Source organism: Malus domestica, chromosome 01, assembly GCF_042453785.1.
Source record: "Malus domestica chromosome 01, GDT2T_hap1".
In the NCBI taxonomy this organism is placed as follows: Eukaryota; Viridiplantae; Streptophyta; class Magnoliopsida; order Rosales; family Rosaceae; genus Malus; species Malus domestica.
This window is the reverse complement of record NC_091661.1, coordinates 26,909,319-26,931,882: the sequence shown is the minus strand read 5'-3', so window position 1 is coordinate 26,931,882 and position 22,564 is coordinate 26,909,319. Positions and strand designations below refer to the sequence as shown.

The 22,564-nt window shown below is 36.8% G+C and overlaps 1 protein-coding gene and 1 pseudogene across 1 annotated transcript; one reads left to right on the top strand and one right to left on the bottom strand.

Annotated features, from left to right (window-relative positions):
- The first annotated feature begins 4,599 nt into the window (after positions 1 to 4,599).
- LOC103438035 (expansin-A8) lies at positions 4,600 to 10,870 on the top strand. The gene is made up of 4 exons (XM_008376572.4): positions 4,600 to 4,961; positions 5,264 to 5,576; positions 5,986 to 6,518; positions 10,661 to 10,870. The coding sequence occupies exons 1-3, from the start codon at positions 4,817 to 4,819 to the stop codon at positions 6,287 to 6,289; spliced, it is 762 nt and encodes a 253-aa protein (XP_008374794.2). The 5' UTR covers positions 4,600 to 4,816; the 3' UTR covers positions 6,290 to 6,518; positions 10,661 to 10,870.
- An 803-nt stretch (positions 10,871 to 11,673) lies between these two features.
- LOC103406461 (mini-chromosome maintenance complex-binding protein-like) lies at positions 11,674 to 16,496 on the bottom strand (annotated as a pseudogene).
- Positions 16,497 to 22,564: the final 6,068 nt, after the last annotated feature.

Here is a 22,564-nt window from a genome sequence, read left to right as displayed (position 1 = left end):
CCTACCTAGCACGAGGCCTTTTGGGAGCTCACTGGCTTCGGGTTCCGTAGGAACTCCGAAGTTAAGCGAGAAGGAGGCCAGAGCACTCCCATGATGGGTGACCCACTGGGAAGTTGCTCGTGAGTTCCCAAAAACAAAACCGTGAGGGCGTGGTCGGGGCCCAAAGCGGACAATATCGTGCTACGGTGGTGGAACGGGCCCGGGAAGTGGTCCGCCCCGGGCCGGGATGTGACAAATAGTCACCGGATAGTACTGACTAAATTAGTCGGGCGTTTGATGCAGTATCGGATTAATAACTGTATTATTTATAATGTGTTTGATTTTATACTGGATAGGAGGAATCAAACTTAAAAAAAATTATAAAAAAAAACAGAAACCATCACTTTTGTTCCCAGATCTCTCTGCCGCACCCCTCAAACTCCCTCCCTCTCTCTCCCTTCTTCTTCCCCGACTGTAGAAGAATCCCAAATAATTGTTCCCCATATCTCTTTGTCGCACCCCCAAAACTCCCTCCCTCTCTCTCCCTTCTTCTTCCCCAACTGCAGAAGAATCCCAAATAAATTCAAACAGCTAGTTGCGGAAGAATCCCAAATTGAAATCATCTCTCCACCGCACCATGTTTCTTTGCAAGACCCAGTTGCAGGGAAGGACTGCGAGTAGGCGATGAGGAAGGCCACAAGGAGAGGACGACGAGGACTAAGAAAGCAGAGATGGCGAGAGAAAGCGATGGCAATAGAAAACGACGGCGAGAGAAAGCGACGAGGAGGATGACGATGGTGAGAGAAGGTGATGGGGAGGACGATGACGCCGAGAGAAGGCGAGAGAGAGCGAGAGAGAGGGCCGAGAGAAGGTGACGGGAAGGACGATGACGTCGAGAGAGAGGGGGGGCCGAGAGAAGGCGAGAGAGAGAGGGCCGACTAATAATCCGAGCCTTTTGGTTGGTTTGATTAATCTGGCATATACCGTGTTAAATAAACAGACCGGTTAAATTAATCCGACGCTTATTTAGTACGAGTGAACGCCAAACACCGGCGTCCGTATAACTAGTCCTATCCGATCTACCAAACAGAGCCTTAGTATCTTCCATGATAGGTCCAATATCAGACACATTCGTAGATTGCTCATGCGAAGCTGAAATGATCTTAATCAAATCACTCTTAGATGGTAAGCATTTTTTAAGCACGAAGACTTCGTGTGTAACGATATTCGGCCGAGTGTTAGAGCGTTTAGGGTTTATTTATTCTTGTGCTTATTTATCCGGGGCGTACATGCGTGATTCTTCCCGTGAGGAACTTCGCTATGTTGTAAATTTGTAATCCTATTCCTCATGTATTGGTGGGAAACAATCCCACTTGACCAACTTTACTTTTTATCATATTATGGTGTCCCAACGTCAACATATCGATTATGAACTAATTTCAAGATCGAAACATGATAACTTAAGTGATGAAACGATATTTTATTTTATTGAAGAAGACATACATAATGCCCAAACAAATCGGCCTAGACATCAACAAAATGGAAAATGTAAATGCGAGAAAAATGTGTGTGACGTAACAATCCTAGTGACTTTGATTCGACAAATCCATCCCCAAGATTTTCCTTTACAGAAGAGACAAAAAGTTGATGATTTTGTTGAGGTTAAATCATGTCCTTTTCTTCGAAATTTATTTATAAAATTCATAATTATTCTTTGTTTTTTATCTTCTAAAAGTCACAGTCAAATATTTATTTTTTATTTTTTATTTTTTTCTCTCTAGTTACTGTTTCCTCCATGTTTTATTTATTTATCATTATCTTAGAAAACCGAAAAGCATCGCCAAAAATCATCTGAAAATGATACGTGAATTATAGGGACCGCCAAGCCCGGGAACTGCATGTGCTGCTAACATGGTAGGGTTCATCATCTAAATATATTCCAAATTTTCAATTAAATAAAATCATCATTAATTTAAAGAATAAAGTCTCGATTATAAAAGGATAATACTTATCTCCATTGTTGTCTAACGCTTAGGCGTTTAGGGGAAGGCCTAGTTGGCTTTATTTATTTATTTTTATAATTAAATTTATTATGTAATATATAAATAATTGTCTATGTATACATAAAGCAGGAAAGGGATCTTCTCCGGATCCCTTCCTCCTAATCCACCAAATTAGGGGATCTGTGCCGTTGAAATTTGATCCAACGACTGAAGTTATTATAACTTTTAAAGTGGGCCCCTGTTTGTAGTTGTTTAATCAAATTTCAACGACACAGATTCCTTGATTTGGTGGATTAGAAGGAAGGGATCCAGAGGATCCCTTTCCCATAAAACAAATACATAATTGTATTGAAATATATAAATCCCAAAAGAGAATGATATACAAATTATAAATTATTAAAATATATTGAAAACATAGGTAACAAACATATAATGAGTGTTCATCCGAGTATTCAACCGTCTTTCACAATTTATTGAAAAAATAAAATGCAAAATGAAAGTTACTATTTTATGTTTAAGTGAGAGTTGCGACCTAGGCGGGTGTAGAATCCCACATCGGCAGGGTGAGGGTTGGTCCCTGGCCTTATATGTACATGCCCCTCTCTTCCTAGCATGACACGTTTTGGGTAGTGAGGTTCTCTTGTCCAAGAACAAATCCGTGAGGGCGTGGCCCAAAGCGGACAATATCGTGCTACGGCGGAGTCGGGATGTGACGGTTTGGTATTAGAGCCAGACTCATCGTCCGTTCGGATGTGTCGACGAGGAAGTCGGTCTCCCTAACGGGGGGTGGATTGTAAAATCCCACATCGACGGGATGAAGGTTGGTCCCTGGCCTTATATGTACATGCCCCTCTCTTCCTAGCATAGCGCGTTTTGGGTAGTGAGGTTCTCTTGCCCAAGAACAAATCCGTGAGGGCATGGCTCAAAACGGAGAATATCGTGCTACAGTGGAGTCGGGATGTGACAGTAGGTGCCTAGGTGGGACTAGACAGGCTAGGCAGGTTTAGACGCTATTTCTTAATTTTCAAAGCCTTAAAGATTAATCAGGATGGTGACCTGCTGCCCAGCGCTTAGACGCGATCTAGGCGGAGTCACACATCGAATAACCCGACATTCTTCACAAATCGTTGCACGTATTTTCTGTTCTACACGATTAATAGAGTCTAACACAGTACGCCAACCTTATACCCGACTTAACCCACCATTTTTACTCCGACATACCAAAAAGCATATGCTTTAAAATAATTGTCATCCACGTACTCTCGTAATCTTGATGATACGATTACATTGTCAACAGAAAACAAGCTAATCATATTCTAATTTCTTAATTTCGTCGTCCTGAAGGCAACAAACGTGTAAGGTTGAGAATTATATATGAACCATAATTGGTTGGGTTGACAATTACTCTTTCTTAATAATGTTCATAATTTCAACCGACAAATTATTCCAGATCATCTATCTACTCTTTGGTTTTTCATTTTCCTAATGATTCGATGACTCGCCTCTAATTATTTAAAATTTATTGGAAGAAATGAACTAGATTAGTAGATTCAGTTGTTTAATTAACTTGACTAATGTCTTACAAATCAAGCATATTAACACTTCAACAGATTCTTCTCAATCTCTTCAAATTATCAACACACGTGGGAACTGATATTGTTCGAGCATCTCGTAAAGATGGTAATGATTTTCATGTCGGATTTTCTAGTAGATCCTCTGCACCGTACAACAATGTTCAGTGCATTCTGCAAATGATATTTTTTTTTAGGTCTTTTAGAAAGGGTACCAAGCAAATCCATATATGAATTCTCTCTTGATTTTTGTGTTCAGAGTTTAAGGATCAGGAAATTCGAGCTCTTGACTTGTGTGAAAGAGAAATCAGAGCTCTTGGTTTGTGTGAGTACGGAATAAGTTAATAGGGATCGTCAGATTCAATTTAAGTGCTCCAAGTTGCTTGGTCCCTGGGGTTCGGATTGTAAAATCTGGAGTGGATCTCTGTTTAAACTATCATGATGTGTAAAACATGTTAAAATTATAATACAAGTTTTATCTATCTTGCAACGGGTTGTATATCTCATGCGTTCATCTCTCTTTGAAAATGATTTGCTACCCACTTATAAGGGCGAGGTCACCCTATTAACATGAGGAAGCAACACATGTTTAATTTGACTTTATCAGAACGTAATGGTGAATATCTCACCCACTCGACTTAACATATGCATTGACCTTTTTAGTTACAAGTTCATGTTTACAGACTGAGTTTATATACGTAAGAACGCAAACTTAAGAAAACCAAGATTCTCTCATTTCCAAAGCCACCAAATTGGACTTGTGATCGAACCTATACACCCCAAATTGAAGGGATAAGGTTGTTGGTTAATTAATCTCCGTAACTTCAGGCAAATTAGGAAGAAGAAGAAAATACCAATTTCTACAAGTAATTTGTAGTTGTAGAAAACGGTTGAGAAATGCATGTGCAGGTAGGGTCATCGAGCTTAGCAGTTGGTAAGTCTAACTGGAACATTTGCATGTGCACATCGATTCTTGTAACATGACCTGAAAATACGAATCTGTGGTATGTGGCTCTCTCTCTCTCTCTCTCTCTCTCTCTCTCTCTCTCTCTCTCTCTAAAAGGTGATCAACATTGTGCTAAACTTGTCTCTTTCTGGTCACACTGCCTCTGCCCCATCACACACAACCCCAAATGCCTTCAACTCTCCTATATAAGCAAACCCCAAATCCATCCCCAATGCAACAACTCACCTCTCACTTTGCACTCAATACTTCCTCCTCATCCTCTCTCTCCTTAGTTTCTCTCTCTAAAAACACAAACAATGGCTTTTACTTCTCACTCCACCTTTGCTCTTCTGTTCTTTGTCCTCAATCTATGTCTTCAAGGTACTTTTGGTGACTATGGAGGTGGATGGGAGGGTGGCCATGCCACATTTTATGGTGGTGGTGATGCCTCTGGCACAATGGGTAAGTCCCAACTCACTTTATTTTTCACTTTAGGGTAACTTCATGTGGTAAAGGTAAAAACTTTACTGTAATTTGAGCTTCAATATGTTAAACCCAAATCCCACAGACGTGGACATAGTCACACATTGATTAGAGCAAATATACTCTCTCTATAAACCTGACTTTAAATTTGTTTCGCTGCAATTTAGATTAGTTTAAAGTAGGATATCACTTGTACGGAAAAAAACCAAAAACCCAAGATGCAAGATGGTAAATATTTTTTAGCATGAATGTTGATGGGGTTGTATATTTGGATATTGCAGGAGGTGCTTGTGGATATGGGAACTTGTACAGCCAAGGGTACGGAACCAACACTGCAGCACTGAGCACAGCTCTCTTCAACAATGGCTTGAGCTGCGGGTCTTGCTATGAGATGAAATGTGGCAGTGACCCCAAATGGTGCCTCCCCGGCAGCATCATCGTCACCGCCACCAACTTCTGCCCTCCCAACTTTGCGCAGGCCAACGACAATGGTGGCTGGTGCAACCCTCCTCTCCAGCACTTTGATTTGGCTGAGCCTGCTTTCTTGAAAATTGCCCAATACAGAGCTGGAATTGTCCCCGTCTCCTTCAGAAGGTAAAAACAACATTAACTTGAACTGCCTCAGTAATTTTTCTGTGCGACTCTTACATTTAACCTTGAAGTTTACCTACAACGGAAATGATAATATGGGAGCATATAAAGTCCATCACATCTTAACCTTTTTGCATGAAAATGTGTGATTGACCTCACTAAAACATTGTCACCGACTCACAATAGTATCTCCTTTGTATGGAAACACTTGCATACACTCTTTCTACCTCACCCATCTGCTCACCACGTCACGTGGGACACGAAAAAGACGATATACAACTGTTACATTGGATTTTTTGTCGCGAAAGTCGTGGAATGGTCACACATAATAATTTATTTGTTTTGTTGTTAAAAGTTACTAATATTTTGTGAGGGTGGTGACACTGACATGCATGTGCTGGTATTTTTGTAGGGTTTCGTGTGTGAAGAAGGGAGGAATAAGGTTCACAATCAACGGCCACTCTTACTTCAACTTGGTTTTGATCACCAACGTCGGAGGAGCAGGAGACGTCCACTCTGTGTCGATCAAGGGTTCCAAGACAGGGTGGCAAGCCATGTCAAGAAACTGGGGCCAGAACTGGCAGAGCAACTCTTACCTCAACGGCCAGAGCCTCTCCTTCCAGGTCACCACCAGCGACGGCAGAACTCTCACCGCCAACAATGTTGCGCCGGGAAACTGGCAGTTCGGACAAACATTTGAGGGCAGTCAATTCTGAGACTCCTCCGGCGGTAAAACAGTTAAAAAGTCTGGTGAATGGTCAATGGTGAAGGGTGAATTGTATATGGTAATTTGTACGTGGATGGGAAGAGGAGAGTTGGGGGGTAGTTTTAGGAGAGGCAACTGATTGCTGAGGTGGCTAATTAACTGGCACCCGCTAGTCCTATATATATAAATAATAATATTATTTATTTATACATAGTGAGGATATTGTGAGTTTATAGTTAGTTTTAGACCTGGCAGTTTTTTACACGACACGGTGACACGACACGAAAACGACACGAAAATAACGGGTTTCGGGTCAACACGATAACTTATCGGGTCACTATCGGGTGACCCGTTAAGAACCCGTTAATAACGGGTTCTTAACAGGTATACACGCGGGTAACACGTGGGTAACCCGTTTCGACCCGTTAAGAAAAAAAATATTTTAATAATTTTAAAGTTTAATTACTAAAAGATTTATTATAAAACACAATAATCATATTAATATATACAATATATTCTATATTAAATATATAGTTTTGTATTATTGTTCTATATAAATTATAAAAAAATAAAAAAAGTTTTAGTCATTATTTATTTTTATTATGAGAGTTCCTTATTATTATTACTAGGATAAATTTTACATAACATATTCTTGTCCAAAATTAAAATATACTAGTATAGTATTTGTATATGCAAGAATTAAGAAGACATACATACAAGTATGAAAAATATGAAAGAATATATAAACACTCGTGATTTATCATTATTCCTTCACGAATAGATAATTGTTACACTTATATTATCGTTTAGATTTTTAAAATCCTTCAAACCCTCATGAATAATGTTTTTTATTTGAGGGCAAAATTAATAAAATTAATAATAATTATTGTAGAAGTGTAAAAAATGTAAAAAAATATATATACAATCACTCATATATAAAAAATGTAAATACTTTAAATTAAAGATCAAATTTATTCATTACATTCTTATAGGGTCGAGGAGTGTATATGTACAAAATCATCAAAATCGGAGCTAAAATAACCGTTAAATTGTGATTTTTCGTTTATAACCGTCGAAAACTTTTGTTCCGTTACGTAATCTCTGAATGTTTGTTTTTTACAATTTTTTACTTTTGCAATCTCAGAATGTGTACAAATAAGTTTGACGGTTGGATCGTTGAAAAAAGTTTCGTAGAATGCATATTGCATCAAAACGGTAGATAAAACAAACACTTAGAGTTAATATTATACTTCTATTAAGTATAAAATAAGTTTTTGTGGTATCCACTAGTGTAAATACTTTAAATTAAAGATCAAATTTATTTATTACATTCTTATAGGGTCGAGGAGTGTATCTGTAAAGAATCATCAAAATCGGAGCTAAAATAACCGTTAAATTGTGATTTTTCGTTTATAACCGTTGATAACTTTTGTTCCGTTACGTAATCTCTGAATGTTTTTTTTTTACGATTTTTTACGTATGCAATCTTGGAACGCGTACAAATAAGTTTGACGGTTGGATCGTTAAAAAAAGTTTTGTAGAATGCATATTGCGTCAAAATAGTAGATTAAACAAACACTTAAAGTTAATATTATACTTCTATTAAGTATAAAAAAAGATTTTGCGATATCCACTAGTGTAAATACTTTAAATTAAAGATCAAATTTATTCATTACATTCTTATAGGGTTGAGGAGTGTATCTGTAAAAAATCATCAAAATCGGAGCTAAAATAACCGTTAAATTGTGATTTTTTGTTTATAACCGTCGAAAACTTTTGTTCCGTTACGTAATCTCTGAATGTTTTTTTTTTACAATTTTTTACGTATGCGATCTCGGAATGTGTACAAATAAGTTTGACAGTTGGATCGTTGAAAAAAGTTTCGTAGAATGCATATTGCGTCAAAACAGTAGATTAAACAAACACTTAGAGTTAATATTATACTTCTATCAAGTATAAAATAAGTTTTTGTGGTATCCACTAGTGTAAATACTTTAAATTAAAGATCAAATTTATTCATTACATTCTTATAGGGTCGAGGAGTGTATCTGTAAAAAATCATCAAAATCGGAGCTAAAATAACCGTTAAATTGTGATTTTTCATTTATAACCGTCGAAAACTTTTGTGCCGTTATGTAATCTCTGAATCTTTATTTTTTATGATTTTTTACGTATGCAATCTCGGAATGCGTACAAATAATTTTGACGGTTAGATTGTTGAAAAAAGTTTCGTAGAATGCATTTTGCCTCAAAACGGTGGATTAAACAAACACTTAAGAGTTAATATTATACTTCTATTAAGTATAAAATAAGTTTTTATGGTATCCACTAGTGTAAATACTTTAAATTAAAGATCAAATTTATTTATTACATTCATATAGGGTCGAGGAGTGTATCTGTAAAAAATCATCAAAATCGGAGCTAAAATAACCGTTAAATTGTGATTTTTTGTTTATAACCGTTGATAACTTTTGTTCCGTTACGTAATCTCTGAATGTTTGTTTTTTACGATTTTTTACGTATGAAATCTTGGAATGTGTACAAATAAGTTTGACGATTGGATCGTTAAAAAAAGTTTCGTAGAATGCATATTGCGTCAAAATAGTAGATTAAACAAACACTTAAAGTTAATATTATACTTCTATTAAGTATAAAAAAAGATTTTGTGGTATCCATTAGTGTAAATACTTTAAATTAAAGATCAAATTTATTCATTACATTGTTATAGGGTCGAGGAGTGTATCTGTAAAAAATCATCAAAATCGGAGCTAAAATAACCGTTAAATTGTGATTTTTGGTTTATAACCGTCGAAAACTTTTGTTCCGTTACGTAATCTCTAAGTGTTTGTTTTTTACGATTTTTTATGTATGCGATCTCGGAATGTGTACAAATAAGTTTGACGGTTGGATCGTTGAAAAAAGTTTCGTAGAATGCATATTGCGTCAAAACAGTAGATTAAACAAACACTTAGAGTTAATATTATACTTCTATTAAGTATAAAATAAGTTTTTGTGGTATCTACTAGTGTAAATACTTTAAATTAAAGATCAAATTTATTCATTACATTCTTATAGGGTCGAGGAGTGTATCTGTAAAAAAATCATCAAAATCGGAGCTAAAATAACCGTTAAATTGTGATTTTTCGTTTATAACCGTCGAAAACTTTTGTTCCGTTATGTAATCTCTGAATGTTTGTTTTTTACGATTTTTTATGTATGCGATCTCGGAATGTGTACAAATAAGTTTGACGGTTTGATCGTTGAAAAAAGTTTCGTAGAATGCATATTGCGTCAAAACAGTGGATTAAACAAACACTTAGAGTTAATATTATACTTCTATTAAGTATAAAATAAGTTTTTGTGGTATCTACTAGTGTAAATACTTTAAATTAAAGATCAAATTTATTCATTACATTCTTATAGGGTCGAGGAGTGTATCTATAAAAAATCATGAAAATCGGAGCTAAAATAACCGTTAAATTGTGATTTTTTGTTTATAACCGTCGAAAACTTTTGTTCCGTTACGTAATCTCTGAATGTTTGTTTTTTACGATTTTTTATGTATGCGATCTCGGAATTTGTACAAATAAGTTTGATGGTTGGATCGTTGAAAAAAGTTTGGTAGAATGCATATTGCGTCAAAACAATAGATTAAACAAACACTTAAAGTTAATATTATACTTCTATTAAGTATAAAATAAGTTTTTGTGGTATCTACTAGTGTAAATACTTTAAATTAAAGATCAAATTTATTCATTACATTCTTATAGGGTCGAGGAGTGTATCTGTAAAAAAATCATCAAAATCGGAGCTAAAATAACCGTTAAATTGTGATTTTTCGTTTATAACCGTCGATAACTTTTGTTCCATTACGTAATATTTGAATGTTTGTTTTTTTACAATTTTTTACGTATGCAATCTTGGAATGTGTACAAATAAGTTTGACAGTTGGATCGTTGAAAAAAGCTTGTCATTACGAGTGTTTACATATTTTTTCTATATTTTTTTACACTTCTACATTAATTAAAAAACTATTAAAGACTTTAGGTAAGCGAAAATATACTTAAAACAAAATTGCGTTTTTATGTTTTGGATGTGATAATATGAAATGTATATACTTATTTAGTATTATGTTTTTCATTTGATTATTTATTGGTTTAAAATATATTTTCCTTAACGGGTAACGGGTCGGGTCATATTACCTGTTAATATTATCGGGTCGATTTCGGGTCGGGTCATTTTACCCGTTTATTTTAACGGGTGTTACACGACACGACCCGTTAAGATATCGGGTATGACACGAAAACGACACGAACACGGAAAACACGACACGAATGCCATGTCTAGTTAGTTTATTAAATCCCTCAAAAAAAAAAGTTAGTTTATTAAAAAATTGTTAATCGTAAATAGAGGGACATGTAAGTTCTTCTATGAGAGGAACACAAGTACTATTGTTTCCAAATTTGACGATGTATTTTGTACCTTTGGATGTGGTATGCAGATTTTATCACTCATACCCTAAAGTAGGTACTGAACCCAGTTGGGGCAAAATTGTACTTCCCTCTTAATTATATACTTTGGTTCCCATTTATTACTACGGTCTAGCGATGTTCATTTTTACTTATAAATGAGAGGTCTTAGGTTCGATTTTCGACAAAGACGAATTTGAACCACATTATTGTTAGTCCATTGTAAGGCTAAGCTCACCTCCTTTCCATTAGTATAGATAATATCATTTGTTCAAAAAAAAAAATTATATGCTTTAGTTTAGTACGAAGACTTATTTGTTTCACTAATTTTCGTTTTTAAAAACTGTTATCGATACTCTAAAAAAGTGATCATGTACTCGTGCTTTAAACCAAAGTGATTGACATGAGAAATAAGATGGCCTGTGAAATCTCTCTACCTGTATAGTAGACAGGTTCTCAAGACGGTTTGAATATAATTCGTTTGTTAACCCAAAATGTAATTGAGGTTTATGCTTTAATTGAAGTGTTAAGAATTGTTAAATATGCCAGCTGGCGTTTTAAGAAGTAGAGTCTGTATAAAAGAAGCCCAGCTCCCTCAAATGTGGCAGATCAGAATTTACAAAAACAGAAATATAAACAAAAAATATTCAAGAGCTCTGCTCTCTCTCTTCCTTCCCCCTCCCTCTCTATCCTCTGTGTTACTTGCAAGTTGATTAAGGGAATTGAGAATTGGGTCGTATCTTGTGTGCGGAACTTGAATAGTATTGGGTGATCGACGTTAACACTTGCGTTTAGCGGTTTTAACATCGTTGATCCGATTTTGGACATCAACATATTAAGTTTTGAAGAAAGTTAGTGTTACTCCTCATTCGATCAGAAAACCTAAAGAGGTATTTCAGTAAACCAGACAAAAAGGGTCCACTCCAGAGTTTGAAGAGTATGAAATTTGATGTAAATTGGCAGAGCATGTTAACATTAATGGCACAATATTTTCTTACAAAAACATCTGCACCTGTGGCCGGTAACAACAAATCTCAGTGGTGAATAGTACATTCACTTGAGTCTCTCTCTTCGTAACCTCTCGAGTTCCTTGACCATCTGCCAGTGTTCTAATGATAGGGAGGTTTCACCGAAACTCATAGACATCAATCGACCCATTGTCAGCAATCTGCAAGCACGAGCAAGAAAATAATGAATGACTAACTAATCTCGAAAGAAGAAAGAACATTTTGCATATCTTTCAGTCCCTAACCTGCTGAAATCTTGGGTTCCCAGTGTCCTATCTTCCTGCCTTGCCGCAACCAAGTCATTTTCTATCACCTGTAAGGTTTCAGACAACGACATAAACTATAGGCGGATCCATCATTTCATTGTACATGGAGAAAAACATTTCTGAACTAAATTAGTAATCCTAAGTTCCTAACTCTATTGAAGTAGCAATTTCAGGGTATAAAATCATCCAAAGCAACTCTTACCTTCTGTATTTCTGGCTCAATAGAATGTGGCAATGATCTAAGAGAAGCCAAGTACCATCTCCAAGCCTCTAGTGCCTCTGCAGTAATGTCAACAGAAGCCACTGAAGAAGGATGGAAAGGTAACACTACATCAGCTGGCAAAATGTTTGATTTGCCTTCCGAAAGAACAAGGATTTGGATGTCTGCTGGCATGTCCAGTTTATAGAACTTGAAATCATATTCCACCTGAAGAGGACAAATTAAAAAGTATCATGCCTCAGTGTGCATTTCGGTGCTATAAACTGACACATGTATAATAGAATAGAAAAATCACCTTTTGCGACTCTATTAAAGTTTTAAGCAATCTTGCATTTTCAACCCCAACAGAGTTAAGAATGCCAGCTTCCAACCGGGTCTCATCAAATATCATGTGTGAACCCTCAGCCAGCTGCAGGGCTCCGGTTATCAGCCTGGAGCAATGTGAAAAGTTAAAAACTAGAACAAAACTGACACTAAGGTACAGACTTAGAAATCTCATTACCTGCTGGTCTCTTAATCCTTTCTTGGCGCAAGGGAAGCAATGTTGAGACTTGAGATAATCCACTGTTAGGGATATACATTGTGTGAAAGGTAAAAGATTCTTGAGAGCAAGGCCAAGCTGAGATAATCTTCATATAAGGGACTGAAATAATACACGAATCAAACGACACGATGAAACAAAAAAAATGTTAAAGCATCATCATGTGGATCCAACACCGAAAATTTTGATATGAGAAGGACCATTTACCTTGGACAAGAGATGCAACAGCATGAAATTAGCAGCTATGCCATCATTACCAACAACAGCGGTAAGATGCCTTAAGAGAGATTCCCTGATCTCTTTCACCAAGTTGGGCTTTGGCTATAAGATAGACAGTAATAGCATTGTCAAACACAATATCTACGTAATTAAGGGAAGAATGCGGAAGGGGGAAATTGACAGATCCCAGGTTAGCATATACACACGCAGACAGGCATAGAAGTCCTTTGTTTGAGGAAATATGAGACCATAATGAGCACAAAATCACCTCGATTGTAGGGGAACAAGGAAGGAAGTCGTGAGCTGCAAGTTTCCTGTGAATAAAGCAGTGGAGACGTGGTACCTGCACCAAGGGAAAAATGTGAAACAATATATAGTCCAATAACAAGTACAAACAAACAAGCTGCACAAAACAAAACGTGCAAGATTTAGTCTTTTCTTATAAATGGAGACCAACAATTTCATAAATGCAAGACGAACCAATACCTTATTAGGGGGCAAGTGTGTTGTGCTTTGGCCTATCAGTGCGAGATTCCGATTACAACCTTACCAAAATACAAACTTACAGTTGAATAGAATAAATTACAAGCAATAAGGACACCGAGAGATTTATGAGGTTCTGCAAAATCTTGCCTACGTCCCTGGAGAGATATTGCTTTCACTATGAGAATAACTAGTACAAGATACACTTGAGTTAAATTGACATAACCCAAACCCGAATCCCTTGTACACCCACTCGCAGAATTTTCCCAAAAGCTCACTCTACCCGAAGAGTTTCTCACTCTCACTCTCACTCTCTGTTCTCTCTCCTCTGTGTTCTCCTCCAGATGCTTATACAATGCATGAATATTGCCTTCACTTATAGGCATACACCAGCAATTATGCCAACAACCAAGACCAAGAAAATCTTAAGTTCACGTGACATATTCAACAGCCTTTGCCATTTAATGCATATAATTATAAAATTTTAGGTAATTGATTCATTTCGTGTTGCGTGTTTGTCTTCGTGATGGTCATCTGAGGCTGTACGAACTGAAATTGTTGTGGACAAGCTGGAATTTGGTCAAACTTGGGTAAGAACTTTGAAACTTTAATACTAAATTTACTAACTTGGTTGCCATCGATATTTCCATTGCAGAATTGATCCATTTGAATTGTGCAAGTCGTTCCCAATTGCAGACATGTATTAAATTGATATGTCTGTAGTATGTGTGTGTGTGTGTGTGTGTGTGTGTGTGTGTGTAAAGCATACATAGAAGAAAGTGTCAAAACTGTTTGGGTACGAGTCTGTTAATCCTTGGCTCATCTCTACACCTTCGCAATCTCTCATTTTAGTATGCACAGTCCAGAAGATTTTTATATTATCATCAAATAAATTTCCACATAATCCACCACTCAAAAAGGTTTTGTAGTCTACACAAACTACATGTATAGCCTTTTTTCAATAAGGGTGGATTACTCCTTCTCTATGTCAGTACCACTAGCTACACCCAATCCTGGATTTCTAGATTAGCAACAATAGTCTTCATATACAATGCACTTATAACAACCACGGAGTCCTGCAGTGTGTCTCTCGATTTTCTACGGAATTAAGTTGATTTACTATTTTTCTCTCTTTTCAGCTTTTTTTTTTTTTGTTGTTGTTTGAAAGCAATGAAATTTTCAATTTTGATGTGGAGAGTTTGAGTGGTGGAGGACATCCCTTTGACATTACGATGTTATTTGATTACATTCTGTTCTAATTTGTTGTTTTGGGAAATACAGTGATTTGTTTATCATTACTTATTAGAATAAGCAGTAATACTAAAATACTACTTTGGTATGCAATTTAACAAAGCACAAAAATTGAAATGGGTAGTCCATATTGGTATCAGTCCTATTCTCATGTTCTCATCTTTCCATAATTTTTTAACCCATTTCTTGGGTAAATTCTCCCAGTTATATATGAAAGTGATTACAAAGTGGCGCTTTTTCTGTGTCATGTAATGTATAGTTTCTCTATATTTAGCTTTTTATTTTTCAATACATACACTTCTCAAGGAACTGCAAAATTGGGTACAAATACACCTATGTCCTTAATATTGATACTTCTAGTCTATTGTATGCCTATGTTTACTCTTCATTTTAATTATTCACTTCAACATCATCAATATGGTTAAATGTTATAATACTATACGACGTTGATTTCATATGCAGCTTTCATTTGATGCCAAGGGGAACAGTAGTGTTCGTTTTGGTGGAATTGGAGTTTAACAACTTAATGGTAGACGATTAATAGGTAAACATTTTAAATTCTACCAGGTGCATAGACTTGAATTGCAAGTTTATATTTCTACTGTAATTTTATAATTGCACCTCAAGGTACCGCTGTTATTTATAGTTGCACCACAGATTTACCATTAAGCAAATACACATTATAGAGTCCAACTTTTTTTTTCCTCGTTTCTCATGTCCCAGAAGCTGCAATTTTCCTTATTGAAGATGGCAGAAATCCCAACTGCTTGACTGTATCTGTGGTACACAAATAAGATGTAGCATGGTATCTTTCTCCTGTTGGTGCGAGCTTTAACTTGATGCAGTGTGCAATCCAAGTAAGGGACCAATTGACAGATCTCTTAAATTTCACGAGTCCGACGGTCAAAGAGACGTTTGCTGTACAAATAGGACAATATGGTAAATCTATAGTTATGTAAATATTGTGTGCATACACCTTGAGTATTTATCCTTTGTATGTAAATAAGACTACCACCAAATCTATTGACATACTTTTATACGTAAATAGTATGCGTACACATCACGTATATTATCTTTTGTACATAATTATACAAAATTTTCGTAGTATTTTCAACCCCGCAGCATCGTGCGGGCGCTGCTGGATCCTGACAAATATCAAAGCCAGTTCGCTGAGGTGAACATGAAGGAGGCCCTGTATGCCCAGTATTCGGCTGCTGTCACCTTCACTAACGATTACCCGTTGCTCGTCTTTGCTAAAACCATTTGTGAAATCATCTGATTCATCCTTGTCCTCTTTAAACTCTGAATCGAAAGTGAAAACTCCAACAAACTCAAAAACCTCATTTAGCTTTAAGTCAGACACTGGACAATCATATTATCTAAAAGCAACAAGAGTTTCATAAGCTTTCACGAAAATAGAGAACAAATCTCGGTTCATCAATTTTCTATTAGTACAATTGATTGTCCCATGTACCTTAATAAGACAAGGAAGCGAATCCCTGTCAACATCAGGCACCATAATTACACTAGAGCTGATGAACTCATTAATTAACTGCTGAGACGGAGAAGAAAGGGAAGAATGTCCATTCTCTTTCTGGAAACGAGAAGAAACTTAGTATGATAAGCAAGTTCCACCAGAAACGAAAACTAATGTATTTTTTGTATTTTATTAAAATTGGTACTACTTACAGTGTTGGATCCTCTCCGGTTCTTTTGGTGAGGATCTTGGGGATCTGTAAATTTTGTCCGTTCATCATACATCGTGCCATCAGATTTTATTAGGTACTGTTTATGTTTAATTTTAAATAAAAATATTTAGAATGATTTCTGACCGCACGATGTACGATGAACGGACACGATTCACGGATTTTCGAAATCCTCACAAAGAGGATCCGGAGCTTTTTGGTGGAAGGAGAACCTTCAATCCCATCATCTGAGGCCTATCATATTTAATGCAGTATGTTAAGAAGAAATACGTCAAATAATACTTCGTTGTTGCTGTAGATGCAAATTTCTTCCTTCTTGTTATTGGACAAAATTACACCTACAAAACAAACAACACCTTAGGTCAAGGCCAAGAGCCTCACGCTTCCACGATGAATTGGGGGGGGCTTTGGCCGAAGAACCTCTCATGCCAAAGTTAGAATTTTAAGGGAAAAGTGTTTGGAGAATTTAGAGAATTTTGCAAGAGTGTAGAACCTATGTTTTGGAGAGAATGAGGAGCTATATATAGGGATATGGCCAGTCCTATTAAGAGAATAGGGACCGGCCATATGTGGTATTTTTTGGGTTTAATTGTTATCAATTAGCTAATTAATGAATTAATTGAGTAATAAATCAATTAATTAGCCAATTAATATAATTTGAAAGAAATAATTTGGGAGTTACCTTGTAGGGAAGATTTGATGAGGATGGATGATATAGGTTTTGAATAAATACTTATTTTGGGCACTTTTGACTTGATTGAGGGATGATTGTCAACTGCTCGAGCATAGGAGTTTCGGTATTTCTCAAGGGTATTTTTGTCATATTTACCCTAAAATCCACGTGTTACCTCCATATTCCTCTTGATTATTTTTGGCTCCACAAATGCCCCCACACCTGTTGGGCTGCTCGTAGGAAAGGGCAGCAGGTGTAGAGATCTTCTTGCTTTAAGAAACATAAGATTGTTTCCTATTTTAATGTAGATTCCCTCTTTAATAGGAAATTAGATCCGTCTAGGAAAGAGAAATAAATTTCTCTCAAAGCCTATTAAATCCACCTTAAGTAGATTATTAAATCAACTTTGGAGAGCGATTTATTCTACTCTACAAGAGAGAGATAGAGCTTAGAGGATATTTGTTCCCCCTCCTCTAGCAATCTTCTACATCTTGTCTATGCAAATGATCATCTTTCGTTGCTTGCCTTATCTTCTCATTACTTCCAGTTAAGGAAAAAAATTAATTTTATTGTCCTCTTAATTTTTTGGGAGCCTCGGGGCTTGAAATTGGCTCGACGGGGGTTGAGGAGGCTTGAGAAAACTTGGGAAAGGTTTCAGCACAAGGGCTGCCTTGGGTGGCTTGGTGGTCTGAGCTTGGCGCTGGATAAGCTGGAGTCGGGCCGTGAGGCCTGCGGGCGAGGGAGGACAGGTCACGCTGTGGGAGTATGGGTGCTTGGCTCCTGCGGCTTAGGCCTTCATCTTTATTTTTTATTTTAATTTTTTTGCAGCCATATAACGAATCTTTCTTGTGTCTTTGTAGAATTTCTTCAAGCATGTCTTCCTCAAGCGACAAGAATGATGATGGTGTGCCCTTACTCAATGTTCTCTGAATGCGGTCCGTGTAATGGTGTGATTCCACAATCTAAGCCAATTTTTTTACTTAGATCTAACCGTCAATTAATTTTGGTACTTTTTTGACATAGGCCACATTGAGGGAGTTGGGCAGTTGCGATCTCGCCATAGGCTTTTTGATAACTCGAGCAAGGGAGATCATGACTGGGCCAATGAGACTTTGGAGATAAGTGAAGAATGAGAGTCTGATTCTTCCCCCGAGCTGCATGTTCCAACGGTCCTCATATCCAACAAGTAAACTGTTTAATCTCTCGGCTGATTTGTATTTGTGCCAAGCTGATATTTAATTTGCTGATTGTCTCACGCTGCTTTTGCAAATTCAGAATTCGGCTCCACTCCTAAGACTTTTCCAGACATGAAGAAAGTGCATGTCGTTCTGGGTATCCCCTCCGAGTACCGGGAATGACGTTGGCTGCTTAGTCCTCTTCGTAAGGATAAAGGTAGGCTGCCTTCGAGAGATAAGATAAAACGAATTAAGGCTGATGCATTGGCTCGTTCTATCATTGTGGTGGAGCCTGCTGCAAATGAAGGTGGGAAAAAGATACCTTCCCTACCTGCTCAAGAGACGCTTGCTGAGAAGAAGCCAAAGACTTCTTCTACTGCTCGCAATGGTTCACCGGCTGCTCCCAAGCTTGTGATTGACTTGACGTCTTCCAAGGGAAAGAAAGAGGAAGCTGCTAGATCTGTACCAGTTGCGACTGAGACTACTAGATCTGTGCCAGTGACGCCTGCCGTTCCGAAGGCTGCTAGTTCGATTGTTGATAGGATTGCCCAACGTAGAAGCTCTTTCGAGCTTTTGGTGTCGAAATTCGTGCCAAAACGTCCATCTAGAGCTAAATCTGGTTCACCTTTAAAGAGGCTTGTTTCTATGAAGAGTGACAAGGTGCCCCTGCCTACTACAGTGGCGTCAAAACTCGTTCCCTCTGCTGTTGAGTCTGATTCGTCCGCTGAGAAGAAGGAAACTGCTCGTGCGGGGCAGATGTGAGAAATCCACCAAGTCTGTTTCTAGGGAAATAGCTGAGATTTGTGCGCTTTTGAAACCAGATCTGCTTGAGGACATAGAGACATGTGCCAAGTTTGTTGATGGCATCAAAGGGGTTGTTGGCCCTAGTTTATTTGCGAAGCATACAACCGAGTCTATGCTCCTTAATCAAGAAGACATCAAGGATGCCAAGGGAGTGGCAAGGTATGTGGCAGCCAAGGCGTACTCCTTGATCGAAAAAGTCAAAATGTTGGAATCTGAGCTCACAGCTTTAAAAGATTTGAAGGGGTCTAATATCTCTGCCCCCACTTCTTTGCAGTTTGAAACCGCTCGCCAAGAGATTGTGGATTTGAAGACTTGGCTTGACGCGATCCAAGTTAAGTATGAAAGTGCAGAGAATGAGCTTGAGTGTTACGTACCTTAGATTCAAGATCTTGAGCGTACCGTCTCTGAGTTCCGCTCTGCTGCTTATACAAAGGATGAAGAATTGATCGCTACTTAAAACCAAGTGATCCACTTCAAGAAGGTCGTTGATAGGCTTGAACCTCAAGTGTTGGAGCTTCAGGGCGTTTTGAAGATCAATGACAATTTGAAGAAGGAAGTGGAGGAGTTGCAGCGCGTCTGTGCTCATCTGCTCGAGGAGAATGAGCATTTAAAGGGTGAGAAGAAATGGTTCGAGGCTTCATTTACTCAGAGTCAAGTTGATTTCTACAAGCTGGGTTATGTAGACCATCTCTTTGGGCGGCCGTCTAACTTTGGGTTTTCTGGTAAAGACTTTGAGACCTTCTTTATTTCTCTGGAAGACTTACTCGCCTTTACTTTTGAGTCTTATATTGGTGAAGTAGTTGAAGAAGTTGAAACCTAAGCTAGAGCAGCCGGGGGTGAATCGTCGGATGGTGCCGCTGCTGAGGAGGTCGCGACTGCTGAAGGTATGGCGACCGAGTAGTTGTGGAGTGTTCAAGCTGTTGAATAGTAATCTTCTAGGTAGTCTTTAGGATTTTCTTTGTTTTCCTTGCTGCATTTGCTTTGCTTGAACTCCTTCAGTCTTTGCAAGTTGTTTATCAATTTTGTTAGAAAATTTAATAAACTTGTTTCCTTCGTTTTTCTCCATCTTCGCTTCTTTTGCTCGTACCTTAACCTTAGACTTTATAGACTAGAGGCAGGCGTGATACTTTTTTTATAAGCAGACATGCCCACGTAGCCTAGGCAGCCGCATGTGTTGGCGTAGAATCTTTGTAAAGTTGTTAACCATAGGGTCGGCATCCGGATGCCTTACTTACAGAAGCAGACAAGTCCGAGTGACCACTTGGCTGTTATTTTTTCAAAATAATATTGGTTTATTTTGAACTACCTTAAAAATATTATTCATGAGGCTTTGTATGGTTTGCATATTTTTTTCACATTTTTCGCATTTGTAAATTAATTATTATATATTATTTTAATGTGTTTAGTATTTTTAATTTACTTGATATTTTTGTTTTTAATGTGTTTTATAATTTTTCTAATCTCACTCTTTGCCTATAATATATCATAAAAATAAATAAAACTTAAAATTTTTAAATTTATATAGAATATTAATTATTTTAATATACAATATATACATATACTGTCACATCCCGCCTCGGGGCGAACCACTTCCCGGACCCGCTTCACCACCGTAGCACGATATTGTCGGCTTTGGGCTTACCATTCCCTCACGGTTTTATTTTTGTGAACTCACGAGCAACTTCCCAGTGGGTCACCCATCCTGGGAGTGCTCTGGCTTCCTTCTCGCTTAACTTCGGAGTTCCTACGGAACCCGAAACCAGTGAGCTCCCAAAAAGCCTCGTGCTAGGTAGAGATGAGAATATACATTTAAGGATCACTCCCTTGGGCGATGTGGGATGTCACATATACACTGTGCCTATTGTATTTTAGTAAGTTTTTTTTTAGTAGTTTAAAAAATTAAAACTATTAAAATAAAATTTTTTTTAACGTTTCGAAACGGGTTATCCGCTTGTCACTCTTATATAAACCTATTAAGAACCCATTATTAACGGATTCTTATCATGTGACCCAATAACAACCCAATTAGTTATCATGTAGATTCGAAACTTATTATTTTTGTACCATTTACATATCTTGTTAACAGATCGTATAAAAAATTGTTAAATCTAGACTTTGTTGAGGGAAAATTGTAATCGAGCATTCGTAGATGTTATACGACGTCACCCCACCACCAAAAAGTATTTGCTTTTAATAAAGGGAAATTTTCTTTAATAAACGGAGATGTGATATGACTACATTGTCATAAAGTAGGTCTGAATTCAAAGAAGTTGGCTTTTTCATGGGAGAAGGATTCTCTTCCTTTTTTTTCTTCCTCTTATCTTTTTTTTATTTGAACGATCATAATTAAATCACGTTAATATTATATATGAATTTTTTTATAAAAAGAGAAAGATATAATAAAAATGTGAAAGAAATGAATGAAAAGAGAAGATAATATGAGAGGTAGGAATAAAAAGAGATGAAAAAAGAGAGAAGATAATCATAGTTTTTTTATTGAGAGTGTAATTTTTAATGAGAGGAATGAATGAAAAGAGATGAAAAAAAAGAGAAGATAATCATAGTTTTTTTTATAGAGAGTGGAATTTTTAATAAAGTAGTAGTGGTACGACTTTACGCCACTACCATAGAGCAGTTGCCTATAATAAAGTGGAATTTGCTTCAGTAAAAGAGGTGGGATATGATTACATTGTCATAAAGTAGATGCGAAATCGGAAGGAGTTGGCGTTAACCCAAAATAAAAAACCAAAGGAGCTGGCTTTAAAAAAAAAAAGGCCACTTTCCTACAATGGTTCCCCCCCCCCCCCCCAAAAAAAAAAAACACCAAAGGAGCTGGCTTTAAAAAAAGAAGCCACTTTCCTACAATGGTTGAAATGTTGAAATGCATTTTGTGGTAATTTTAATTTGGTTTACTCACGGGCTTCTTCTGAATCTAAATACTTTGTCTCGTATATTTTCAGATTATTACCCGTTTCTTTTGGTTTTTAGTCAGTTATCCACGGTACCGAGAGTTCCTTTTTGTTTTCAGAGAAAGTGGCTAGAAAACTCTGATTTTATTTCGTTAGTTTTAGACACTCTTATACTGGTTTACAGTTTCGAATACTAAATCCTTTGAATATCAAATCAAAATGATTTTTAAAGTTTACTTGTTTTCGTTTTCTTGTTTTTTTGCATGCTAGTGTTCAAATACGACTTCTAAAATGATTATACAAAGTTACAAACACAACATATCATTTTCAAATACTAAACCAAAATTTCACACCAAGCAAACAAAAATAAAAACACAATTCAAATGTACATATATATTCATATTACAAATATACATTCACACATACAAATATATCCACCATGCAGTAAAAATGTTAGTATAAATACAATATTATAAGTACAAAAGGGACTTATCAAGAGAATAAAAAAGAAGGCCTAGGAAAAAGGGAAAGAAAAAAGTATGATGTAACTTAACACCTTTAG